General features: G+C 40.1%; 1 protein-coding gene across 5 annotated transcripts in view; it reads left to right on the plus strand.

Moving 5' to 3' along the window:
- The window catches only part of COL14A1 (collagen type XIV alpha 1 chain), a 245,676-nt gene extending 233,981 nt beyond the window's left edge, over positions 1 to 11,695 (plus strand). For 2 of the 5 annotated variants that reach the window (XM_063606883.1, XM_034966539.4), the window contains 3 exons: positions 6,833 to 6,910; positions 8,991 to 9,146; positions 9,997 to 11,695. In XM_063606883.1, the coding sequence (XP_063462953.1) occupies positions 6,833 to 6,910; positions 8,991 to 9,146; positions 9,997 to 10,028 (266 nt within the window). In that variant the 3' untranslated portion in view covers positions 10,029 to 11,695. The remainder of the gene's footprint in view (positions 1 to 6,832; positions 6,911 to 8,990; positions 9,147 to 9,996) is intronic. The other 3 variants (XM_063606882.1, XM_003820497.5, XM_057303085.2) reach the window with 2 other exon arrangements.
- The last annotated feature ends 9,253 nt before the right edge of the window (positions 11,696 to 20,948 follow it).

Raw genomic sequence — 20,948 nt, forward strand, 5'->3', positions numbered from 1 at the left:
GAAGGTGGCCTTTACAAGTTAGTGTCTCTCCATAGTCTGGCACACAAAGCTTGTCATGCTCTGGCCTAGACTAGCCTTATATTCTATTGCCTGTGAAACAACCTGAAACTGCCAAAGCCATACCAAACCATTTCTGGTCCCCCAGGCATGCTCTGTTGTCTCTCACCTGCAAGCCTTTGCGCATGCATGTTCGTCTGCCACCGTGCCCATCTGTCACTTCTTTAGCAGATAATGCCTGTTCTTCAAGACCTCATTTCGGGCTCAGCCATATTGGAAAGCCTTCTGCAGTCCCCACAGGTGCCTCAGTTCTGTGCTCTCATATTCTGCTGTAGCTGTTTTCACATTGCATTATAACTACTTGTTACCTATCTGTGTTTCCTACTCCATGACGACCTGCTACATGCAGGAGGGGTGCTTTTGACTCTGGATTCCCAGTGGCTGATGTTGGGACTGGGCTAGGCAGTTTATGTTGTTCGCCTTCTCCGGGCTTTAGCTTCGTGGTGCTAGGTGTCCAGACCCCTTTGCCCTCTGCTCTTTGGCAAGGTCAGCCCAGTGGAAAGCACTGAGGAAGATTGGAGGGTACGAAGAAGGGTAAACCCCACCCCTGCCTCCTCTGCAACTCCAGTTGTAGCCACCACCCCTCTGCGCCCCTGCTTCTAGTAGACAATCTCCCCTTCTGTTTCTAGATCCTACCAGAAGCCACTAGGCTCTGGGCTCCAGTCACATTTTTTTTTTCTCATTGTCTCTACTCTCCTACAGGTAATAGTGGCTCCGTGTTCTTGCCAATTCGTAAGTTACATCTTTGCTTGGTTTCTAAGCTTTTCCATCATCCATGTTACCAAGTGTCTGTATTAAATTCCAAATTTCCTCTCTCTAAAAGATCTAGAGTGGTTTATATTTCCCTGGCTGAGCCCTGAATTATAAAGGCACAGTAGATGGCCAGTTGTTATATGAAAAAGACAATAGGAAGAGGGACCTTTGGCAATCATTTGCAAGGCTCATTTACATATAAAACAACTACGTGTTTTCCATTCCTGTCCATCTTAGCATAAAGCATGGAGCCCCAGAAACTGGTACTAGTCCTACAGACCAAACATGCAGAAATAGCAGAGCTTAACAAAATGCATACAGTACTTATTGAATTAAGTCCAATTAATCTGCCTTCTTGTAACTAGGTGCTAGGTCCAGTACCTTGCTCTTAGTAGGCATTCACACAAACATTGAGTGAAGAACAGACTGTACTTGCAATCCATCACCAGTATATCCCAGGCAACAGACAATATAATAACACAGAAAGCCTTGATCTATAATCTCTGCGACTTTTTGGTACAATTACAATGGAAGCATTCCCCAGGCCTTGCATAGCTTCGTGGGCATAAATCCTGGGAGTTCCTCAGAATGTCTGGGGATGAGGAAGGAGTGACTGTGCTCCACAAACAGCAGAGACTCCAGGCTGGAGTGTGTGGTGTGGTCGGGGGGGGCCATAAAAATGAATAAAATCTCCCAACTCAGAGGCCAACAGGCCAAAGAAAATAGGAAACAGACAACCAAGGGCCAGCCCCTGGACATGTTAGTGTGAGCAGGATAAATCCTCTAAAAATGAATTCCAAATCTTGCTCAGGGCAGACAGCAAGTATACAAATTGAGGAAAGCAGCTGAGGAAATGTGGTGATAAACACAGGGCTGACTGCTGAGTGTGAGGCCAGAGAGAGTGTGCAGACACATTTGGCAGGAGGTTTGGGAAGCCATAACTATAGCAAGCAAGACAAGAAAGAGCCTTCAGGTCCAGCTTAGGATGGAGAGGCAGGGAGTGCAGTGGTTGAGCACAGAGGCTTCTGCGCCAATCTGCCTGGGTTGAGATTTTGGGTCTGTTATTTCCTAGCTAAGGACAAGTGACTTACCCTCTTGGGATTCAGCTCTCTTTCAGGGTTAATAGCAGTGCCTGCCCTCTTGGCTCATGTGAAAACAACATGAGTTTGTTCATGTGAAGCAGCTGGCATCCGAAACCTAGTGAGATAATTTATAGGCAGTGCTGATACACTCTCAGGCACATTTTTGGTTTGTCAAAGTCTGCAATGAAATTTTGTATTCCATTCATTCATCCATTGCTTTAACAGATATTTCTTGAGTGCTTAATGTGTGACTGGCACTTGGAATAGAATGAAGATCTAAAACAAGCAAGTCCCTGATTTTGTGGGCCAGAAAACAAAAATATTGACGAGTCAGTGTTAGGTTAGTGGTGAGGGAGAATCAGGCAACCTGAAGTGGTTTCTAATGAGACTCTGAAGAATGAATGAATATGACAAATGTACCACTCTGATGGAGGATGTTGTACAATGAGCAAGGCTATGCATCTGTGGGAGCAGGGTGTATATAAGAAATCTCTGTATCTTTTACTCAGTTTTACTGTGAACCCAAAACTGCTCTAAAAGATAGTCGTTAGAAAAAGAGAGAGAGAAGGAGTAGGAGGAGATGGAGGGAGGGGACTTCTTTCTGATGATCCTAAATATTATTTTGGTTACTCTACAGAAAACTGAGGGTATTTTAACCTTGGCTAAATCATATTTTTGCTAAGTTAGATCTAATTTATATGAGCTGTGCTCATTTTAAAAATTGCAGTACCTCAAACTTCATTGGAGCCAATTATATTCATCTCTAAAAGGCACTAGTAGTTGATATCACCACCACACAAGGAACTTGTTAGAAAAAGCAGTGTTCACCTAACCGAGGAGTATAAAAATGAAGCTTCAGCCTAAGGAATTTTGTCTGTTGATTTTTCAAAGGTATGCTTGCTTATAATGGGCAGCTGAACTATTCACAACAGCAAAGACATGGAACCAACCCAAATGGCCATCAATGATAGACTAAAGCAAATGTGGTACATATACACCATGGAACACTATGCAACCATAAAAAGGAATGAGATCATGTACTTCGCAGAGACATGGATGAAGCTGGAAGCCATCATCCTCAGCAAACTAACACAGGAACAGAAAACCAAACACCACACATTCTCACTCATAAGTGGGAGCAATGAGAACACAGGGACACAGGGAGGGGAAGAACACATACTGGGACCTGTCGGGAGGAGGGGCAAGGGGAGGAAGAGCATCAGGACAAATAGCTAATGTGTGTGGGGCTTAAAACCTAGGTGATGTGTTGATAGGTGCAGCAAACCACCATGGCACACATTTACCTGTGTAGCAAACCTGCACGTTCTGCACATGTAGCCCAGAACTTAAAAGTAAAATAAATTAAAAAATAATAATAATGGGCAGTTGAATATTAGTCTAGGCATTGAATTCATTTAGTCTTCCAGTATTTATTGGGCCACCTAAGAGTGGCCATGGACTGATGCTAGAGAGGTAAGTAAGGCACAGCTCCAGCAGTCAAGAGGCCTATAGTTTTGGGGCCATGTGGGCATGAGAATAGGTAATGCAGTGGAATGCGCAGTACCAAAGGATTGCAGTTACTAAGAAAGCAAAGAATTCATTCACTCATTTATTCTTTCATTTGTTAGTTCACTCAACAAGTGTTTGTGAGTTATATATTATGTGGAAGACATGATATTTATACATTGGGGATATAGCCGTGGAATAAGATAAATATGCCTTGCCCTCTTGAGTCTGTCATGGTTCTACCTGCTATGGTTATAGAGAGATTCTGAGTTGGGTCTTAAAGAATGAGGACAAGTTATGGAGGCAGACAAGTTAAAGGGCATTTCAAAAGAAGGAAATTAGCATTTGGGAGTCCCATGAGTCTCCTGAGTCTCAGTGTTTTTGTGGAAAGGACAGTGGCACTTAGCACTGGTGACCCCATCTCAGCACCAGGTGGCTCCACCTTGGTTCTGTGCAAAAGAGATCTATGATGGGCCATGACTGGGTTTTATCTATAAAAAAATGACTTTATACCCAGGCTCCACTGCCCTCAGGCATCTCATGGATAGTCACAGGCTGATGTTTTAGGACACTTGATTTCCCTCCTTTTAATTAGGTCCTACCAGGCTTATCAAAAATATATCCAGATCTATTTTTAGAGATCTGAAGTCTCTACGCTTAGCCTTTGATCTCAATCCTCATCTAAGGTACTTAAATACTGATTTTTAACAAGATTGCTTCACTCCAGAAAATGGCCTACAGCCAAGTTCAGTTGTCATGGACATGAACATTCCTTCAGTATATGAACCACAAGTGGATATGTGGACAAATATTAATGTATTCACCTAAATGTAGTTTGTAATATAATAACTTGAAGAATAATAAAATCAGCCAGGCATAGTGGCTCACATCTGTAATCCCAGCACTTTGGAAGGTTAAGGTGGGCGGATCATTTGAGGTCAGGAGTTCGAGACCAGCCTGGCCAAAATGGTGAAACGTCTCTACTAAAAATATAAAAATTAGCCAAGTGTAATGTCACACACCTGTAATCCCAGACACTCAGGAGGCTGAGGCAGGAGAATCGCCTGAACCCAGGAGGCAGAGGTTGCAGTGAGCTGAGATTATGCCACTGCACTCCAGCCTGGATGACAGAGTGAGTGAGACTCTGTCTTAAAAAAAGAAAGAAAGAAAGAAAGAAAGAATAAAAGAATAAAAGCTAAAATTCCTTGTTAATATATAATTGTGTCTTTAGGCATTTTCCTTTTTGTTTTCTAAGGCATTTCAAGGGCTGGAATTTTTTTAAAATATTTTTGTGAGGCTAGTTCTCTCTTCTTACCTCGACATATGTTACAGATAATATCTGATTCCATTTATTTTTCTCTGTATAATGAGAAAATTAAAACAACCAGATTTTCTATTCCCAGTCTTCTCCACCTCGTGCTTTCTTTATGAATAAGCAAAAAACAAGTCAGGAAACTATTATTAGGGGATTAGTCCCAAGAATACTTTCCCAGATATCCTCTTCTGCCTGATCCATGTCTTCTTGTGGAGAATTAAGCATTAGGAACCATCCTGTTAAAGATGATCCTGCACCGTGAGGTCGTGAGAGGCCACTGAGTCACCACGCTCTTAATCAGGAACAGCCTGGTGTTAGTCATCAGTATATTTTATTATGTTCTAGTTCTTTCAAAATTAGTTGTTCCCTGTTGGCAAAGTGACTCCAGTTCAAAGAGAAGAAGAGGGATTCTCGGCTAAATTCCCGGATGCACACTGGGGCATAAGCACTGACCAGTGAAGTAGCGCCTCTCAGCTAAAAGCTACAAACCCCAATTAGCTACTAAACTAATGCCCAGTAGGCTGCCACAGCACGGTTTTCTGTCTGAACAACTTGATTAGCAATTGAGCATTAAATATTGGTGAGTCAGAGTTAGCTGTGTGCTTTTAAAACTCAGATGGGTGGTATTTTTACTTTTGAGAAATCGTTGTTTTCCTTATGGGCTCCTAAGAGAAGAACCAGGCACTGAACAGAAAGTCACAGGCATGGTGGTTTATGCCCTGGGCTGTCATGGAGATACTGGTCTTTTGTAAGCTCAGATAGCACCATCAAAGTGACATGCAATAGGATTGGGTGTTTGGGAATTCTAGCAATGAGTAGACCAACCTGGATGACTCCTAGTAAAGAAGAAGAGCTTTTTAAAAGAGATGCCAGGCTATGTCTTGACTACAAGAGATCATTACTGGGAGCACAAAAGATACCAAAGCTGCAGGTTAGGAACAACCATTATATGTGCAGTGTAAAAACAAAAAACCAAAACCTGTTAGTTCCTCACCGGAGTCTTCTTTACCAGTGATTTCCAGAACAAATACTACATCAACACTTTTCTTTCTGGAAGTTATAAACTAAGATGTTAAAAGTGATTATTTTCAAGTGCTAGCATCTTGCTTGTTACATCTAATTTGTTGACAGTGAATATGCATTGTATTTAAAGTAAACAAATAGTTATTTGTAATTTTAAAAAATTGCAAGGCCTTTCCATGCCTGCTACCTGTCAAATTGGCCATTTTTCATTTATTGATGTTTCCTTCTAGGCTTTGCCAATTCAACATAATTTCTCAGTAGGTATAATTAAACAGAGATGCTGTTCTGCATGCCGCTATTTCAGAGCATTGTTGTACACAAAAAACAGACAGCAAAGATCTTCTATGATGTAAGCCAGGGTAACGCAGACCCCAGTCTAATGCAACCCTATCTTGGGCCTCAATATAGGGGCTCTCACCTTTCAAGTGATCTTGTGATAGGACCTGTTTAGATAATGAGGTGTCAGAGTATATGTTTCTTTGTTGTTTGCCTGTGAAAATGTATAGTTTGTTAATAGCACTGTAAATTATAAGAGGTCCGCTCCATGGAAAAGAAACACGAATAGATTTAGATTTTTATGGGGCTGAATCAGCCAAATCAAACACAGGCTTTTCTGAAGCTTCCAAGTTTTAATGGAAACTCTCACTCTTCAGAATGTTGCTGCCTAATTACAATTCATGCCTTTTGCAGATACATTACAGGGTGGACCAAAAGGAAAATGTTAGACGTGTTCACTTGTGATTTCTATTGTGTTACTTGTGGAGTGCCAGCTGCATAAGTCCAGTGGCCTGGTGCGTGCAAAGACAAGGACCAGTTCTTGGCAGGCTGTGTGACTTCAGTAGGAAGGAGAAAGAGAGACTGGCAGAATAGCAAATACAGACCACACACTCAAATACAGAACCAGACTTCAACATGTGATTCTACATATACTACCAGTGTCAGAATGTAATTTAAAAGTCCCACGGTACTCATGACCCCAAACGAACCCACTTAATTGTCTTCATCAGAGAAGCACTTTCGAACTCCAGAAAAATGGAACTACCAAGATTTTCTTTTAAAAAGAACTTTAAACATTTTAAAAAATTATTTTAAACAGGTCTAACTGGTATCAAAGGAGAAAAAGGAAATCCAGGCGTTGGAACCCAAGGTCCAAGAGGCCCCCCTGGACCAGCAGGTAAATCTTCCTTCCCAACAAGAAACTGCAAATGTATATTTTTATATTCACTTGGCATTGCAAGTGAGGAAAATGGTCATCTTACATCCTAGTATGTAACTTAAATGGCTGTATTTCTTACTTGTTTTATTGGGAGGCTTCTTTGTTAATAAGGATCCTCCCAATATACAAGACCAAAAAGTTAGAGCATATTCTGGGATCTTATTGTTTGTGTGAGTTGCGATAGGACAGACTATGCTATAGTAACAAATACATCCCAAATGCTTAGTGGATTTACACAATAAAGCTTTATTTCACAATCACACAAAGTTTCATATGAATAAGGTAGCTCTCTTCCATCTCAGAACCCATGACCTCCATGGTGAATCATGTAGCCTCCAAGAGAAAGAAAAAGAAGGCACATCGGGCTGGGTGTGGTGGCTCACTCCTGTAAGCCCAGCGTTTTGGGAAGCTGAGGCAAGAGGATCACTTGAGGCCAAGAGTTTGAGACCAGCCTGGGCAATGTGACGAAACCCCATTTCTACAAAAAAAAAAAAAATACAAAAATTTAACCAGGCGTGGTGGCATGTGCTTGTAGTCCCAGCTACTTGAGAGGCTGAAACAGAGGATCACATGAGCTCTGGAGGTTGAGGCTACAGTGAACCGTGATGGCGCCACTGCCCTCCAGCCTGGGTGACAGAGGGAGACCCTGTCTCGAAAAAAAAAAAAGAAGGCACATCGGTCTCAACTTCCTAAACGGAATGAGATGTCACTTCCATTCACATTTTATTGTCTGGAACTAATCACCTAGCCCCAACTGAACTGCAAGGCAGACACAAAATCTAGAGAAATACAGGGCTATTTGGTGAGCACTAGTATTTCCTGCCATGGTAATCTTACTGAATGAGTTCTGTAGAAGTTTTGAGTTTTGTGTATTATATGCTTTTAGAATGGTCTCCAGATGATCAGGCTTGATATTAGAATTATTATAATTTGCAATCTTATTATAATATATATTTATAATGTCAGTCTTAGCCACATTAAGTAAAGTGCTTTACAGATTTTTCTTTCCAATCTAGTAAGGATTTTGGAAAATACTTTTTCTGAGAGAGGTTCCTAATGCAATTCATTTTGAGTGTAAATATTTCTGTTATTAGAGACAATGTGAGGAACTGATATAACATTACACATTACACAGAATGGGTGGTTGGTGAGTGCTGATTGAGGAGCTGAATATATGAGAGCCACCACGCTATTCAAATAGAAGGTGATACTTGTTCCTACTTTTCATTTCAGTTCTAGTTGAGAAATTCCATTATAGTTGAAGACTGCCTTTTCAACACTGTTGGAACCCGGGCCTAAAAACAAGCATACAAGCCAAAAAAAAAAAAAAAACATGCTGACAAATTTCTTCAATTCACAACAGTCTTAATCCTCCTATTTTTACTCAGTCTGAATTCTCAATTAATGTAAACTAGCTTAAAGAAATTTTGGATTAGTATATTGGGTCGAATGTCAAACTTGTCATTGGTCCCCTCCAGGACAATTTCACACTCATACAAATTTACTTTAATTATCTAGGGCCATAAACCAGTACTGAATTACATGGCTATTCTAACTGTTGATGAGGTTGAGCTTTAGTTATCTGGGGCCATAAACTGGTACTGAATTGCATGGCTATTCTAACTAGATGATGAGGTTGAGCTCTGAGTGTGTTCATGTTTGTGTCTGTGTGTGTGCATGCCCATAGACTGGATTCATAAGGAACCGCATTGGGAAACAAAAGCTCCAAAAAGAAAATAAGGTTGATAATGGAATGTTCCTTTCCCTTTAACATCCAAGAAGAAATAGAAAAGATGCATTTTGCTTCCCAGTTTCCTGAGCTGATTGAGAGCATTGACCTCCAGGAGGATAAGTGATTACACTATGACCCTCTGCCTAGGGAATCCAGTCTACAAAAAAGAACTCAATGAGTAGAAAGAGGTTGACCTAATTGTCCTAAAAGTTGCTTCTTCTAAGAGTTAGTTTACTTCTTGGTTGTCTCAAAACTCACCCTGTTGTGGCAAAAGACCAATGGTTTTCATCTGTGGGTACTTCTTAGGACCTTCAGGGGAGAGTCGGCCTGGCAGCCCTGGGCCCCCTGGCTCTCCTGGACCAAGAGGCCCACCAGGTCATCTGGGGGTTCCTGGACCCCAAGGTCCTTCTGGCCAGCCTGGATATTGTGACCCCTCGTCATGTTCTGCCTATGGTGTGAGAGGTAAGTGTCACAAAAAGCCCCGCTTGTGGGCTTTGATCAATGTTTTACTATGCTTATACCAAAATGGGAAGATAGTGCTATGAAAAAAGTTAAATTGGTTATGAATGGGAAGCAGAGCTTGAATGCCTCACTTCCTTAAGTTATCCCGAGACATTTTCTATAAAGTGCAAATTGCTATAGAGGCTACTTCCTTAAAAACCTTAAGAGCAAATTCAAAATAACAGCACATCTAAGTCTTCCTTGCTCCCCAGTGATGACCTACATAGACTTGGCCTCTGACTTTGTATTTAGCACATTTGGAGGACATGGTTGAACATTCTTTTGGAGTCTCCATTCTTATGTGACAGCTGTGATGTGGCCAAGACGTCCCATAAAATTTTACTCTTGGTTTGGGGAAATGTCAAACTTAGAACTTCTCCCGTAATTAAGAAGGCTCCTTAGATTATTTTCAATGAAATCATGCATACCACTTGCATTTAGGTGCATTTCAGCACCACATTTTAGGTGACCAAGAATAGTTGTGAGAGGAAACAAAAATCATGCTGTCCTTGCCTTATCACTAGCTACTGGACTAAAAGAATATGCTTCCTAAAACATCTGCAGTGTGCATGCTGGCGTGCTGTGCAATGGCCCCTTTTCTGACATAGTCAGTCTTGGAAGCATCAAGGGAGAGGCTGAGGGACTGCTGTGGGGCCATGAACTTACTAGTTAATGGGTTTAAAATTTTCTGCTTCAGTAGAAATTTAACCTTAGTTATCACAGGAATTGGTCAACAAAGTTTTGCTGATGTGTTTTTCTCTGTTCATCTTTTCCCTCCCTGTTCTCTCAAATACTCCTATCCCTTATTAAGATCTGATCCCCTACAATGATTACCAGCACTGAAGTGGAAATCCTCCACTCTGGTTCCATTGGCCCCAGACATTTAGCTATGGATACAGAACTGTCCTGTCAACCACCACCACCACCAAGCCCCTGCCCCTAACAATGGACACCCTGCTTCCCTGCTTCTTCTGCATCCCTGCCTTCCCACTTTCAAACCTCTTGCCCACTCTGCTCCAAACATGATGGAGTGATAACATCGGAACTTAACCAAATCATATATGTCTATTTTAATAGACACTGACTGCTCCATGTCAGCCTGGATAGAGGTATATGATCGTGTGCCAAGAATTTATCCCAGACTCCCCTGTGTGACAGCTTTGTAATAAAGTTACTTAACTGTGCCTCTTCCTCCTTCCTCTCCCCACACAGGATGGATGGGCATCTTTCTCCTTGACCACCCTACTCTCCCTTCCTCCCCGATCACCTCCCCTCCCTGCTCTCCCCTGGTGATGGACTTCTAACATGAGATCGTTTTTTAAAATTTCTATTTCTTTTATAATTTTGCTGAGTTTTCAGGGTTTCTTCTGTAAATAAAACATAATATTTAAATGGTTGGTTATGATTCTAGTTTTCTAACAATTTCTGTAATGTATCTTTCCCTTCGTCTGTTTACTAACTATCTGAAACCTTATGGGGAAGGTACAAGGGGCGTGGTGGATTCAGACATCCACTGCTTTTTACCCAGCAGGATATCTCTGTGTCTCTAAGGACCCAGGTGAGGGGAGAATATCAATTTATGATTCCTGGGTGCAGCAAGTCCCCACCCCCACTTTTCCTCTTTAGCTCCCCATCCAGATCAGCCAGAGTTCACCCCTGTCCAAGATGAGCTGGAAGCCATGGAACTGTGGGGCCCTGGAGTCTGATAGCCTCAGGAGAAATTTGAAGACCAACTGCAAGAACTCTTAAGGAATCTTGTTTGAGAAAATGTTGTTATGTGGTTTGTATGCTACTTTTGGGGGGCGGGGCTCATTTCAGCAGCCTAAATCTCCTCCTTGGATAATGTTAATATTATTATTATTATTAACAAAAAAGATATATTTTTAAAAAGTTCCCTTAATCTATGACATGGTAGCAATGATTTCCCTTTGGTGTCTTAATGGCATGTCAGATAATTTGTTTTTCCAGAGAAGAGAGCTCAAAGAGGAATCGGGAAAAATAAATTGAATTCTGGAATCTTCTCTCTCAAGTCCTAAAATGAACAAACAGATATGATTGTGTTTGAGGGAAATATGTCCCCAGCAGGAAAAGAATTCAAAGAGGTTCAAAGAATATGTCACTTAACTCCTACTTGCTGTAGGAATAACCTTGCTGATAAGAAAAAAAGGGACAATATTGGAGAAACTACCTCTTGTTTAATTGATCTGTCCAACTCTGAGATCACTTGGTAACTGGTTTCATGTGTATCCAAAAATCAGCATTTGGATTTAAGCTTTCTGAATTTGGTAGTTTAAGAAACAGATTTAGTTTTTCAGTGGTTTTAACTCATGTGAAATAATGATTTTCCACCAGCTCTGATGCAAAGAGATATAATTTTAATGAACGATTTATCTAGCAGTGTGTTCCAGGGGTTGCCTCTCCTTATCTACAGGGATTACTTTGTACATGCAGATAAGTTTTCGCAAACCTATTTCCATTTTCTTTTGTAAGCAAATAAAACTTTAAAACAATGTATGTGGATTCTTTTTCCTGCATTTCTAAGTATCACCTTAAGCTTTTGTAGTCTTAACTGAGTGTCCACCAGAAAGACAACAGTTGTCTTCCTTTAGGTAAGCATTCAAACTTTCATTCATTCGTTTACTCACTCACTCATTCATTCATTCTGAGTGCAGTAGAAAACAGAAGAAGCAGTTAACTTGGGACTAAGAGATTAGCGACATTTTATTGTTCATTTATAATCTAGCAGGCAGCAAAGACCCTGCAACTGCATGACCTCTGCTAAATAAATGTTTATCAATAGTTGACTGAGGAGCCCACCTATCTTCTGATATTGAGGAAAGCCTAAAAACCCCTAGAAGGCAGAGCAGAAATGAGGTTGAATCTAATAGACTCTAACCCTTAAACCATACTTTGTCTTTTGCTCACAAAGGAAAAATCTAGGTATTTGAGAAAGATTTGAATTCTATTATGTGCTAGTTGAAATAGAAACAAAAGAGAACCATAAATTTAATATGTGCTCCTTCTCTGTAACATCTCCCTAGTAACAGCTAACTTTAGAAAGTAGGGATGGGATCATTTACAACTAGAAGCTGGATTCTTTCTGGATCAGGAAAAGGCTAACACGAAGGATGGTGTCTGTCTGATCACCAGGTTCTCTTTCTGTCCTTCTCATAATCTCCTGATCTTTGGAGATGAAAGATCTCCTTTCATCTTCATCTGAAGGATTCTTCAGATGATTCATCTTCAGACTTCATCTGAAGGATTCAAACAATCTACTTGTGTGCCTTTGGTGGGGTGGGGTGGGGGCGGGGGGCGGTTCTAAACAAATCAGTTTTTTTGGTGTCTTTGCAGGGAATGAAAGAAGATAATGAGCAGATAATCAGCAGCCATTTCCTTTCAGTTATGGTATATGATTCTGCCTGAGAAAGCAGGATTTATGGGAAGGAAAACTTGTCTAAGGCTCATCAAGATGGCCTGACCCAGAGTCACCTAAGAGAACTCTTCCAAATTAAATGACTAGGGTGTGTAATCAGTTGCTTCTTACTCTGTGTCTCAGATTTCCTAGTCCATGACATTTAATAGTGAGTATAGAGTAGGATATTCTATACATTTTAGTATTTGGCCCTTGGAAACAAAGTTAAATACCATGTCACTCAGAAGACTCTCAAAGTTTGTGTGTAAATGGCGAAGTATACACTATGAGAGATTCTAATCCATTCACATCATTCTTGAGTTGTGCAAATACACTTGGCTTTGATTTCACTTGGTGATCTAAATTTGTTTATTTAAGCTGCAAGAAAGTTACATTAATTTGGAATGTGTCATCACTTGGACCCAGTATATCAGATTTTTATTGAGTAAAATGTTAAAAATAATAAGTGTAACTCAGATTCTGGATGTTCGAGTTTACAATACATTGCCTGTAATAAAAGCTGATTCTGAAGTGCATTTTTCTTGACTTACTTTGGCAGAAATATACTTATATCTTAATTTATAGTTTGTAAGTTTATACTGTTTTCTAAAAGTAATAAATCATCATTTCATGAAAAATACATTACTCTTCAGAATTCTCATCACATTTGTTACAAACTCCCCATTTCTTTTGGGAATAGTCATTTTAGGGTAGTATTTTATATTCCAAAAGACCCCAATTTAATTGTAGAACAACTCTTCCTCTTTTTTTTTTATTTTTTTACCTCTTCTGCCCCACCCCATCTTTCCATATCAAATATTACTGTGAACCAGGGAGCGTTTTCGTTCTGGGGATAAAACCATCACCAAAAGAGATGTGGGCTCTGTCCTCTTGGGGCATCCTTTCTGTTGCTGGAAAAAGACAGGAAACGTGAACACACAAGCAAAATTAATTATCAGACAACATCAGATGCGTTCAGGGTGGTATGGCCATAGAAAAATTAATTATCAATCATGATGAATATGAAAGACACAGATAAGGTCCTAAGACAGGAATAAGAAAGGAGGAATAAAGGAACATCTGCTTCCATTTGGGTGGGAGGGGCCCTCTCTGAGGGGCTGACGTTTAAGTAGGGACATGAAGATAAAAGGTGTGGGAGATGAATTCAAGCCCACGGTTTGTCAAGTACAAGGGCCCTTTGTCAGCAAGGTAAGTGCCGTGTTCAGGGAATTGTAAGCAGACCAGTTGGCAGGAGAGTGAGTGGAAGAGTGAACAAAATAAGGCTGAAGACCAAAGCAAGGGGGACTGTATGTGTGAAGTTAGTGATTTGCATTTTATTTTATTAATAAATTTCATTAGAAGCAACTGAGGAGTTGTGAACAGAGGAATGACATGATCAAGTGTCTGTTTTAAGTCAGTAAAGGGAAAATTGCTGTTTCATGGAACCACACTGCTGCGTTTATGTTCTGAAGTTGTCACTGTGCAGTTACTTAAGGCCAAGCCTATCCCAGGAGCTTCAAAGTTGTATCAGTTAGGTTGGGCTAGGCTATACAGTGGTAATAATTCCTAACATCTCAGGAACTTAGCACAATAAACATTTACTTCTTGCTCAACAAGAGAGCAGAGCAGCTGTCTGCCACATCTGGGCTCAGTGTTCCACACTACTTCTGCCTTGGACACTTCCATGTCAACGTGCACTCCCGTGATCACCAAGGCAAAAGGAGAGAGAACATGTAGATTCATTGCCCCATGCTTCCTTCAGAAGTGACACACATTATTTTCACTCATGGATCTTTGGCCTAAGTAAATCACATGACCACATTCAGTGGGGTGGAGAAGTACAGCCTTCCCATGTGCTAGGAGGCAGAAGAGAACCAGAAATATTGGCAAGAAACAATAAAAGCTACCACTTATGTTTTTACTCATTTGAACCTCCCAACAACCCAAGAGCTAGTTCACTATCATCCTGATTTTCCCAGTAAAGAGAGGAAAGCACAAAACGTTAAATTACTTGTCCAAAGACGCACAGTTAGAATTCACAGAAGCTCTAGCTCAAGATATCCACTCCTAACCTCTAGATTTCTCTGCCTTACATATTGGGGATGCTTCAATTTTAACGGCAAAAAGGGGTAGAGGTAGGGCTCATTAAAGTGCAGACCTCTGAACTCTGAAGAATGCCCAAGGATTCTGTGTCAGTTGTCTGAGTTGAGAACTAGATAGGTGCATTTTCTTATTTTTCAACCAAGCACCTCGGTGATCAGTAAGCCACAGCTCCAGAAACACTATTTTGAGAGCATTCTGGTTGCATGGTGGAGAATGAGTTGGAGGGGATCATAGCAGATGAGAAAACATTAGTTACACCATTGTAGTGAACCAGTGGTAGATAATGGAGAACTGACCTAAGATAGCGGAAATAACGGGGCTTATTAATCAACTGGAAATGGAGGCGAGGAAAGGAAAACAGGATAACTCACGTTTCTGGCATAAGCAACTGGGTGGATAGAGATAATATTTATCCTGTTGGGAATTACAGATTTGGGGCAATGAGGCTTAAGAGTTCAGTTTACAAGATAAACTGAGCATTAGGTGTCTAACAGGCAAGTTGGAGCTTGGGAGAAAAAGCAGTGCTAGAGATACATTTAGGAGTCATCAGCATGTAGGGTGTATTTAAAGGCTACAGACTATGGGGTAGGGGTAGGGAAAATGAGTGGGCTTATCTGGGGGAATTTCTTCTTTTCCGTTATCCTTTTTTCATTTTTGTGTCAACAAATTCTCCAACTTGGTCATTTATATTTTATTTTTGAGGAAGTATATTTAAATAGGTATCTTAACAAAATACTTTCCAAACTAGAGCCATAATGAACTTGTGCCTGTTCTCTCATTTCTACATCTTTGACATGCTTTATCTTCCACATGGAAAGTCCTTCTTCTCTGCCCCACCTTAGTTTAAATGACCTGCTTAAACTCATACTCAACTTTGAAGACACCTGAGGCTCCTCTTCCTGTGTCAAGCCTTTACTAAACTCCACCATGACCATCTTGACAACTATGACACCGCAGCCCCCTTTACCAGCTAACTCTTTGACCTCTCTTCTCCCACACGACGTGCACTCTTTAAGGGGTCTCAGACTGATCAGAGCATGCTTGACTCTTGATAGCTGCTCAACAAATGTTTGTAGAATTCTATTAAGAAGCATTTCATCCTAGCACAGTTTCATCTATATTCTGGGCCAAATCACATACTCTGCTTATAGCAGGAAAACTTTTCTCTCAGTATAAGGCAGAAAATTTGGGAGACAGGAATAATGCCTGGAAGTGAATGATAAGCTTCTATAGCTTTCAAATTCAGATCTAGTAAATGTTCCATAATGTAAGGGAAGTATGTAAGTCTTGTCTTCTGATAAATTTATTCATTCATGTGTTCATGTATTCATCCATCTCTCCATGCATGCATCCATCCATCAGACTTTTAATTAGGATCTGGGGTCCATGAGTTCAGCCATGTGTTGGGGTGCTGGAAAGGAAGAGATGAATAGAGTGACACAGGAGCTCCCTAATTTTCTGCTCTCAGTTGAAGCAGGAAAGATGGCTTGGAGCAGATTGTGGAAGATCTTCTATCAGATGCTGAGATTTTTATCTGAGGGAACAGGGGCAGTGGATATCTTTAAGCAGATGAGTGACCTGATTAGAGTTATTATTTTGGGGTACAATTTTTATAGAATGTACAAGATAGACTGGGGTGGGAAAAGATTGAGGAAAGAAAAAGACATTTAATGAAGACTTCCTATATGTTAGCTTCTGTTCTGGGCGCTTCATAGGAAGTTAATTTTTACAAATTAAGGTAGGTATTACCTTTTTTTCTTTTCTTTTTTGCAAATGTTGAAACATGGAAGGTAAGTAACACACCCAAGGTCACATACATGCACAGAAGAGGCAAAGCAGGGATTCTAACCATTGGTTTGTTCCCAAATTTCACGCAACCTCCCGCATATATACTGTGCTGCCTGCTGCAGTCGTTCAGATGGTGACAGCCTGGACCACAGCACTGCAGTGGACAAAGAGTAGGAAGCACCAGCTTTGAGGACTGTTGAGGAAGGATTCTGGGCAGAACTTGATGACTGATTGGATCTAGGGTAGTGACATGAGGAAGGAAAGAACGAACGGCTTCATGATTTCAAGTTTGGGAGATTGGTTGAATGGTAAGTCCATTAAGGGAGAGATAAATTTGAGAAGAGGAGAGAGAATGATTTGAGAATGACATGTTGGCTTTGAGGTTTTTCTTTTTTTTCTTTTTTGTTTCTGAGGAAGTACATTATTAGTAGCAGATAGGAACTTAAGAAGGATGAAACAGAAAGGAATGATTTTGGATGTCTAATTAAGCTGTGACAGCAAGACAAGGATTAATCCCTTTGGGCCTGTCCCCAACAAGAAGCGCTGTTCAAATGCAGAATGGAGGTTTCCAAGTATGAACCAAAATATTTGTTTTTTTAAAAAATCACAAGTTTTCACTCTAATTTGATGTGGCATCAGAAACATTAATGGAAAGTGTTCATTTGTGCTAGACAAGCTCAGAGTTTAGAAAACTCCTTTGCCACAAAGTCCTGGTTATATCTATACTCTTTAGAATAACTCTATTATCAACAAAAATTAAGTAAATTTTACTTAAATGTTAATGCTTGAAAGTTTTATATTGTTTGAAAAATATTTTGCAACAAGTATGTGCTCTCAGAAGCTTAAGACTTTATTAGAAAATCATAAAAGATTTTAGAATAAAATCTGCTTTACAAATAATCAATTGCCCTTTAAGTATCATCATTATTATTAATGATCTGGAATGAGTGAATAAAAATGAGTCATTGACAGTTAGAAAGATGATAGACAATGATAATTTTGAAAGCAGAATAATGGGCAATAGAGTAAATTCATTACTGGGAGTGTTGGAATGATTTTCTTGTTTAAGTAGCATTTATCAATGCATAAATGCTACTCATGGTTTAATTTTTCTCTGTATCTTACTATGTAACAAAAAGTATATGCTGGCATAAAAACTACATTTTGTTGTTTGTTTCTTTGTTTAATTTCATTTTATCTTATTGATTTTTAAAAATTCATGAATAATGTCATAAAATTCAACGATATTAACCTAACTTAAAGTAAGTTTTATAATGAAATCTAGAGCAGTAAAAATGTATATTGTAAAATCTAAAATTCTGTATGGTAACAAAGTAAAAGTAACTGAATAAGACAGAAAAGAAAGGTATAATTATTGAAGACATCCATTTTTCAGTGTCCTGTCATCTGGCCTAAATTCAGTGAATCCTGATAAAACTGTGTCCTGGTTATGCCCTAACAATTATGTCACAAAATTGTTAACCAGCTCCACTTTCACGATGAGAAACCAGTATTGTTTGAATGTGTTTAATTACTAAATAGGTGTGTTGGAGATAACTTGACTTTTCAAAAATTGACTTATTTTCACTTTACCTGTGTTTTTTTTCCATATATCTGTTTCGATTACACCTTTGAACTGGAAAATGTCGAGGCTGAAGGGACTGACCTCCACAAATAAGGTTCTTTTTACAGACACTCTAGTTATCAGATTTGGACACCACACATAGAATTGCTGCTAACTAAATCTCCCTTGTCCCTGGCTGCTTGCTTGTTATTCTTGGAGAGTTGCCAACAAGCGTCATCTCTGGATTCACTTTCATGTGTGACTGTTTTATCAAACCAGCAGAGAGCCACAACTCTAGAGGCTGTGAGTAACAGAAATGCTTAAAAAGATGGATACAATTCAAAAGCTGACTGTCCAGGTAGCAGTAACAATTTGTTTGCATTTTTCAGCTTTGGGGCAGTTTACTTTTCTTCCTAGATATCTACCTATTGTCTATATCCATGGGTGATTTCTGAAGGAACTGGAGCTACACTTGCATGGCTGCAGATAGCTTTCAATAAGAGGAGTATTGAAATGGAATAAAAGTTACCATTAACTCAGCAGCCCATCCACCCAGGAGGTTGGCAGCGTGGAAATAGGCTTGTATTAGTCTGTTCTCACATTGCTAATAAAGACATACCCGAGACTGGGTAATTTATAAAGGAAAAAAGTTTAATGGACTCACAGTCCACATAGCTGTAGAGGCCTCACAATCATGTCAGAAGGCAAAGGAGAAGCAAAGCACATCATACATGGTGGCAGGCAAGAGAGTGTGCAGGGGAATTCCCCTTTACAAAACCGTCAGATCTCGTGAGACTTATTCACTATCACAAGAACAGCCTGGGAAAGACCCTCCCCTATGATTCAATTACCTCCCACCAGGTTCCTCCTATGACACATGGGAATTATGGGAGCTACAATTCAAGATGAGATTTGGGTGGGGACACAGCCAAACCATATCAAGGTTGATGGTTTCTGCTTTCATATTTCTAGATAGTAAACAAAGACCTTTCTGGTGACTAGAAAGACTGTGGCTTGTATAGGATTTCTGAATCTTAACATTTACTCATTAAAAAAATTTATGCCTATCAAAGCAAGAACTGAGTGCAGCAAAATCAGATGTGTTTGGAAACAATCACCTGCTTTATTACTTTATTTTATTATAGGTTAGGGACCTATATTGGTTTGTAGTTGTTGATGCATTATTTCTTTAACTCATTAAAATCTGGAGTTCTCATCTCCCTAAATCTGGTGTCAGCAAACAGACAATTCTATCTAGTTCACAGATAATTTCTTATTGCCTGCTGTGTCAAAGACTGGCTAGCTAGAACCAAATTTATTTTCTCTTCTTCTTGGTACAAATTAGATTCTCATTTCTCAGAGTCCCTCAGTATGGCTACATGACAAGTTCTTACCAATGAACTCTGTGACTTCTGACTCACGGAGGTTAGGAAGTGTGGATGTCTTCTCTGCCTGCTGCTTCCCACTTGCCTCCTGAATGCTGAGGACTCCAAGGTCTTATAGGAGGGTAGGGCCATAGGATGGAAGGTGTTTGGGTCCCTGAATGATTTTGTGGAAGGCCAGTGACTGATCAGGAACACCTGCATTGTATTGTTACATAAACAAGGAATAAACTTTTATTATGTAACAACTCAGAAGTGTGTGGGGGTTATATTAGCTAGCACGACTGTAACTAATAAAGCTGCCCTCACTCATGCAACAAACATTTACTATGTATCTACTGTGTGCCAAGCAGTCTTGTAGATGTTTCCATGAGCCAGGCACTGTGCTGGGTGTATGCAACAACAACAACGACAACAGAAACAACAACAAGACACATTCTCTGCTCTCAATAGGCTCAACTGGTGATGGAGGGGCTAGCAATTATAACACAATAAGGAAATAATTATAATGGGCTTATGCACAGTGAATAGAGATAATAAGGGAGAAGAAATACCTAAGGATGCCTGGAAGAACTGAGATGTATGAGACATGGTAGAAATAGACTGGATGGAGGGGAGCTAGATGAAGTTGTTCTAAGTATTAAAAAAAAAAAAAAGGCATGGAGACTGACAGCATAATTGTTTGGGAATCACCAGTGTTTAAGACAGACTGGAATGTAAAGTCCAAAAATAGGAGTGGATGGAGATGAGGATGGAAAGGTGAGATTAGAAAAATCTTAGAGACCCTTATAGGTCTTGCTAAGGTATGTGGATTTTAGACCAGGTGATGGGAATAACTAAGTATTTTGGTTTGAGAATGACATGAGGAGACCTCTATGTTAGAAATATCTGCCTAGCTTCAACATGTGCATGAACTAGAGCCTGGCTCAGCTTGGTTCTTTTGAAATTAAGACATGAAACAAGGATTTCAGGGAAGACAGTTTATTTGAAAAGTGACTAAAGGAAATAGCAGCGAGGGAGCAGCACAGATGAGACAGGGAACAAGGAAAAGCCAACCTAAAGGTGCATTATCAGCAGCAGCTATAGGCAGTGGGGATTCAATTCTACCTTGACTTCTGAGAAGTGAGAAGATCCTTCTTAGAACTGTCCCCTAGAGGATGGGAGGTTGAAGCTTTCCTTCACTGATTCCTGAATCCTTGTGGTTGAGCCTTGTTTCTCAGGGTGTTAACTTTCAATCTCGGAGGCTGTCTTGGCATGAGTACCCTGAGACAGAACCCAGAAGCTCCTTGCATATGCATGAGACATGAGCACCTGCCAGTGCCAGTGAGTCTGCTGCACTCTCACCACTGTCCGCCATGGCTCTGGGTGATGTCATAGTAAGCAGAAGGGATCTGTAACAACAGAGTAGAAATTAAAGTTCAAGAGACCGTCTAGGAGCTTATTACAATTGCCCAATTTATCATGTACATTTGAACTATGGGAATGTATTTATGGAGCAGTAGCTATATATTTCT

Source organism: Pan paniscus, chromosome 7, assembly GCF_029289425.2.
Source record: "Pan paniscus chromosome 7, NHGRI_mPanPan1-v2.0_pri, whole genome shotgun sequence".
In the NCBI taxonomy this organism is placed as follows: Eukaryota; Metazoa; Chordata; class Mammalia; order Primates; family Hominidae; genus Pan; species Pan paniscus.